A 6,000-nucleotide genomic window follows, 5' to 3' on the forward strand; every position below is an offset into this window, starting at 1 on the left:
CCATATACTTTATTAACCAATTGTCATGGTTTTATGGTTTTTGGTACTGGTATTCCACATCATGTAGTGCATTTAGAGTTAAAGAGTTAATGCTCCAGCTCTGTGGATTGTCGATAGTTCCAGGTATACCTGTCTCAGAAGAGAAGAACTACATTCCCCAGAGGACTTTGTGATGCTTTGTGTTCTTACGTGTTTATGCTCAGGGGAAAGATATAAACTGTCTGCGGTTACGGGACACTCTCTTTCCTTTGGGATCGACTCAGCAGTGGTTGCTCGCTGCCATCCGCCTTCAGCATTTAGCGTAAGGCCTTTGGTTTATCAGACACTCTCTCTTGCTTATTTTATTTGATTTATTAGCTTTAATTCCAATTATATTGTATTATATTGTGTTATTTTGCTTTCCGATATCTATTTAGTAAATTAGCTTTCCTCTTCAGATTGTTGCCGCTGTTTTGTTACTAGGCCCATCTCCCTTTTCCCCCTTCCCCTTTCCTGGCCCGTGGGTCCCCCGCACCAGTCGTGACAGAACTGGCCCGAACCTGCCCGTAAACCGTTGACACCAAGTCAAGGAATGAGTAGGTGGGGTTTACCTTTCTGGAATTGAAGGATGCCTTTTCTGCATGGGAAGGTCTACAGTAATTTGCTTTTCAATTGGAGAACCCCAACATGGGGAGAGAAGACTCAGTTAACCTGCACAGTGTTACCCAGGGTTGTTAAAAACAGCCCTTGATTTTTGAGAACCAGTCATCTTATGAACTTGAAATTTGGGATCCTCCATCCCAAGGCAGAATTTTACTGCAGTTATGTGAATGCCACAGTAACAAAAGAGAACTGTGTACAATGGACTGTGAGTCTGAATTTTCTTGGTTTAAATGGTTATCGAGTTTCTTAACAGAAATCTCAACAGATCATAGAAGACTTGGAACGGAACAGAAGGAAGTAATTTGCTGAGCACCAAGAACACTGATGGAGAGCTACCTCTCATCCAGCAGTATGACTACTTGGAGACTGTCTATGCCAGTCAGCCAGACCTAAAGGAAGATCCACTGGATGGTGCTGAGGATTCCTGGACTCATCGACAGAAGCGGCTTTATGAGACACAATCCATAAGACAAGATATGCAGTACAAGGTAATCGAAGCAAAACCACTGCCTGCGGGGACTTCCTCTCAGAAGGCTGAAATAACTGCCTCGATGAGAGCTTTAAATATGTAGACAGATTCTAAGTATGCATTTGGGGTAGTACATGCTCACGGTACCATTTGGAAAGAACAAGGATTGAAAACTTGCATCTATTGAAAAGGACATCAGAGTGGTAACACTGTACAGGGAACTGGAAATAAGGTGGCAGACCAAGCAGCAGGACAGGCAGGTGAAGGGAACTGCCTTTAATTCCAGATGGTAAACTTAAAATTGATTAACCTGAGTCAAAATCTGTAAAATATTTTGAGGAAGACAGGAATTTAATTAATAATTTAGAAGGAAAGGAACAAAGTGATGGATGGGCATATATGGATGCACTGTCGTGCCCTTTAGTGTCTTATGGAAATTAGTTCTAAGGGAACATACAGCGGGGCAGACACTTTAATAAGTATTGGAAGAAAGTAATTGTATAATCCTAGTACCAGGAACAGGGTACAAGAAGGGCCTATCAGGAAAGGGAACATTCCCGGACAACAGTAGCAGATAGATTTCTTAGAACTCCCTAGAAAAGGAGGGTATCGATATATGCTGGTTTTAACAGACACTTTTTCTGGGTGGCCAGAAGCCTTTCCTCAAAGGACAAATAAAGCAAGGCAGGTATCACGGATACTATTAAGTGAGATAATACCTAGGTTTGGGTTGTCTGATGTGGTATCATCAGATAGGGGCACATATTTTTGTGAAAAAATAGTGCACTAAGTCAGCAGGCTTCTGGGAATTGATTGGAAATTACATATCCCTTATAGGCCTCAGGCAAGCAGGCAAGGGGTCAAATAAAAAAGATGAACTATCTATTTAAGCAACAAATAGACAAAATATGCCAAGAGACTAGTCTCCATTGGCATCAAGCTCTTCCTGTAGCTTTCCTGCAGATAAGGGTTAAACCGCAAAGTAGGGAAGGATTAAGTCCCTTTGAAATATTGTATGGTAGGCCTTATCAAACATTTGAGAAAGGGGACCTCAAGCAGATGGGAGAAAGTACAATAGGGCAATACGTGCACGCCCTGGGACATCAGCTACAGAAAATTAATAAGGGGGTACTATCCACTTGATGTAGGAGACTAGATCACCCAATCCAATTGATTAATATATACCCAGTCTCCTGGATTAAAAGTTTTTCAGGTGACTCACTGGAAGAAAAGTGGGAAGGGCCGTATTAAGTCTTACTCACTACCCACACTGCAATCAAGATCAAGGAGGCACCTGCGTGGATTAAGAAGGCCTCAGGCACCGAGTGGACAGCCACCCCAAAGGACCTCTGAAACTTACAATAAGGAAACAAAATGCTTAATATTTATGTATCCTGTATACATTTAAATATGTATATATTTAACTTTTGCTTTAGCCTGGCCAGAGAATAAGTTAACTGAAAAGCCTAGTTAAGCTTCGAATGTCTCAGATTGTTGGGTATGTACAGCCCTTCCCAGAGGGGAGGGAAGGGTGCCAGTTTATGGAGTAGCTGCACTAAATTGGACAATACCAAATTGGGTGACAAATCAGATGGCAAAAGATGGGGGAAGCTGCAAGTATGGGGAAGAAAAGCAGCATAAATTGGGTCGAAAATTTGACTTATTGGTCATTAATAACACACGGCCCACTTTTATAGACAGAAATAATGATAGAACAAATCCAGTAAACATTGGATGGAGAAATCTGGTAGGTTTGGGATGCAGCTGAGAATATGGTAACTCTGGGATGGTAACTGGAGATAATGAAACAGCTAGATAGCAACAAGGAAGCAAAGTGAAAGTGAGTGACCCTCAGACTAAAGATATTTAGCCATAGTGGAAATGGGGACAGCATAAATGAAAAACACTATGAAGGAGGGGGGAGTCTGTACAATAATTAATCCAAGTTGTTGTGCCTATGTGGACCAAGATCAACGGGTAGAAACTGACATACAGGCAATTTGGAAGATGATACCTCATTTGGCTTTACAGACTTACGGAATAAGCTCACTAACTGGCTCCCTAATTTAGCCTGGCTAAAGCAACTGTAGCAATAGTTGTGCTGTTCATTCTTATAGTGATAACTTGTATATGTGTGCAATGTCTTATCTGGTCGAAGGAGCCCAGATGACTATGCTACCTGGAAAAGAAATTGCATAAACCACCAAGTAGAATCTGGGAAATATTTCAGGAAAGCAGTAATGGACAGTAGTATGCTATAGGCAAAAGAATTTGCCAATTATATTGAAAAGGGGGGATTGAATCATGATAAAAGCTTCTCTACAGTAAAGAGAGCTGCAAATCATCCAGATACAAAGGTGCTACTCCTTTTTGATTTATCTGTTGGGCCAGATGTGTTGGGTGGGCATAAATCAAACTAATAAACTCGTCGATAAGAAAGCAGGATGGACATCCTGTTGTCCCAACAAGATAACCAAATAGGTGTCTCCCTTCAGGAATAACGAGGAACTCTCCCCCTTCAAGGTTTGAAACTTACAGCAAAATTGACCCTTAGGTTTAATTTCCTTGGTAACCAGAGTTTGGAATGTGATGAATATGCATGTGCTATACCTATAAATATGTATTCGTTTCTCTCTTTGGTGTGCATGTTTGGTGGAGAGATCCCCCATGCACCCAGCGCTGTAATAAAGGGAATACCTGCTTGATATATTGCATTGTTGTGTCAAGTTACTTTGTCAGATTTCCCAGCATCAGTATCTTGATAATTTATCACCAGAAATATTTTACTGGTGATCCAATGGCTTACAGTCTGTTTCTGCTTACTTCTAAAACAATTAAAAAAAAAGCAGCAAAAAACATGAAAAAGAACCAAACAAAAGAAATGACTACTGCAGTCAAGTCAATTCCAGAACAATTACTCACCTTTTGCATCAAATGATTTAACTAAAACAGATATATAAATCCTATATAGCCCAAACAGTAAGATCATATAGGGTAGATAGACTATGGATGAACCAAAGAGAAATGTCCCATCCCACCTCTTTTCTTACTCCCATATTTGCTGTATCCTCCTTCAACCTTGTTACAACTCTAGCAATCAATTATGTTTTCGTGGCACTCGCTCACCTCCACAAACAGGAGAAGCATGTTTTTCCCCACTGTATGAATTTTGTGTTCTGCCAGTTTAGCATAAGCCTTTAGATGGGCTTAACCACACTGCCTTTTAATATTAACAAATTTCATATTTTAGGATTTTTTAAGTTGTCGTAAGAATGAGCTAAGGATGACTATTTGACTACAACGCATTAATCTAACAATCTTATGCATTACAGGTTTACATAGTACTCATATCCATATAATACCTCCAGAAACATTAAGCATACTGTTCCTCAAGCCTCAACTTGAGTAGAGCATTTAGTCTCCCTTACAGAACTTAGGCTCAGAACATGTTTTGACTGAAATACAGTGTCCAAAATACTGTGTAGGACTCAACCAGTTTTTGTGCTGCTAGCAGCAGTTCAAGGACAATACTTGGAATTGCTGCTGCGACATCCTCTAGAAAGAGGAAACAGGGCTTCTCAGCTGAAGGAAGAGTTATTGCTTCCCTAGACGAGCCTTATTGCCTGAGTGAGAAAAGCACTTATTTTACCCACCACTGCTCGTAGACCAGTATTTATCCTGATCCAGAACAGGCTACCCTGGAGAGTGTCCTGCTTACAACATCACAAAGCTTCACCTCAGGCTCCATTCCACTCACTCAGGCAACTTCAGGGGCGAGGCCTAGCAGAAGGCAAGGCTTCTAACAGAGGTTTTTGGTGCCTGATGCTACTATCTCATCTAATAAGACATGGATGCTGGTGTAAAGGCACACGGCTGGCCCTGAAACAAACCAGGTACGATTACCCTCTTCCCCACGGCCAGAAACTTTTCCTCTTGCCTCTCTCTCTAGCATACTCCAGCAGAACTTGACTTTTAAACAGAGACGCATCTTTTACGCCTGCCTGCGGCGCTAGTTACTCCTGTTCTCCTCAGCAAGCAGAGGCATACGGATACCTGACTCACCGCCCCGAGGGCCGCAGCGCCGGTACGCGCTGCTGGGACCGCCAAAAGCGCTAGTCCCGAGCTGACCCAGGAGCACTTCCTCGTCCCGGCCAGCAGCGGCTGCAACACCGCGTGGAAATAGGAAGGAACTCTCACCCACCCCTGGCACTGGACTTTCACCCTCTCCCAAAGCGCACTTCCTCACCTGCTTAGGCAGACCCAACACCACCCGCTACGGAAAGGAAACGCATCCACTCCAGCAGCCGGTACAGGCCCCCCCGGAGAGATCCGGCCCACTTCGCACAACCCAGTAGCAACAGGAACCTCGCTCCCTCTTACGCAGAGACGCGGCACCGCCCTGCTCCCCTCCCTCACCGGAGCCCCGGTCCCTGTTATCCTCTTCCTCCTCCCGTCGCCATGCATCCCGCTCCGCCAAGTCCCGCTCCTCGCCCTGCGCCTCTACCGGCACTACGGTGAAGTTGGTCGGCATTTCCGCGCCGCCGAGCCGCGCACGGCTCCCGGAACACAACAGCACCTCCTCCAAAGGTAGCGGGCTGGATAAGCTTAGCGCTACCGCCTCCCTCACGTGAGAGCCGTTTCCTCAGGCAGCAGGAGGAGGTGACAAACACTAAGCCACCGCCCCCTTTCTTGACTGGAAGCGCTGAGGCCGAGGCTCTAATGCGAAAGGCAAGGGCCACTAGGTGGTGCGCGCGGGAAGGGAAAACGATGTGTATATGTACCGGCGAGAGAAGTAGGACCAGCTGAGTGCCTTTGTGAAAACAGCCTGAGGAAGGTGTGACTGTCTAAGTGCTTGAAAGCTAAACTGGATTATTTGGTTTTGTTTGCTT

At 44.1% G+C, this 6,000-nt stretch overlaps 1 protein-coding gene across 2 annotated transcripts in view; it reads right to left on the reverse strand.

Moving 5' to 3' along the window:
- Positions 1-5,728, reverse strand: part of SLC12A7 (solute carrier family 12 member 7) — an 85,151-nt gene extending 79,423 nt beyond the window's left edge. For both annotated transcript variants that reach the window (XM_065753007.1, XM_065753006.1), the window contains exon 1: positions 5,528-5,728. In XM_065753007.1, the coding sequence (XP_065609079.1) occupies positions 5,528-5,642 (115 nt within the window). In that variant the 5' untranslated portion in view covers positions 5,643-5,728. The remainder of the gene's footprint in view (positions 1-5,527) is intronic.
- Positions 5,729-6,000: the final 272 nt, after the last annotated feature.

The sequence above is a fragment of the Cyrtonyx montezumae genome, unplaced genomic scaffold, assembly GCF_038088225.1.
Source record: "Cyrtonyx montezumae isolate F1298 unplaced genomic scaffold, pur_monq_1.0 scaffold_8, whole genome shotgun sequence".
NCBI lineage: Eukaryota > Metazoa > Chordata > Aves > Galliformes > Odontophoridae > Cyrtonyx > Cyrtonyx montezumae.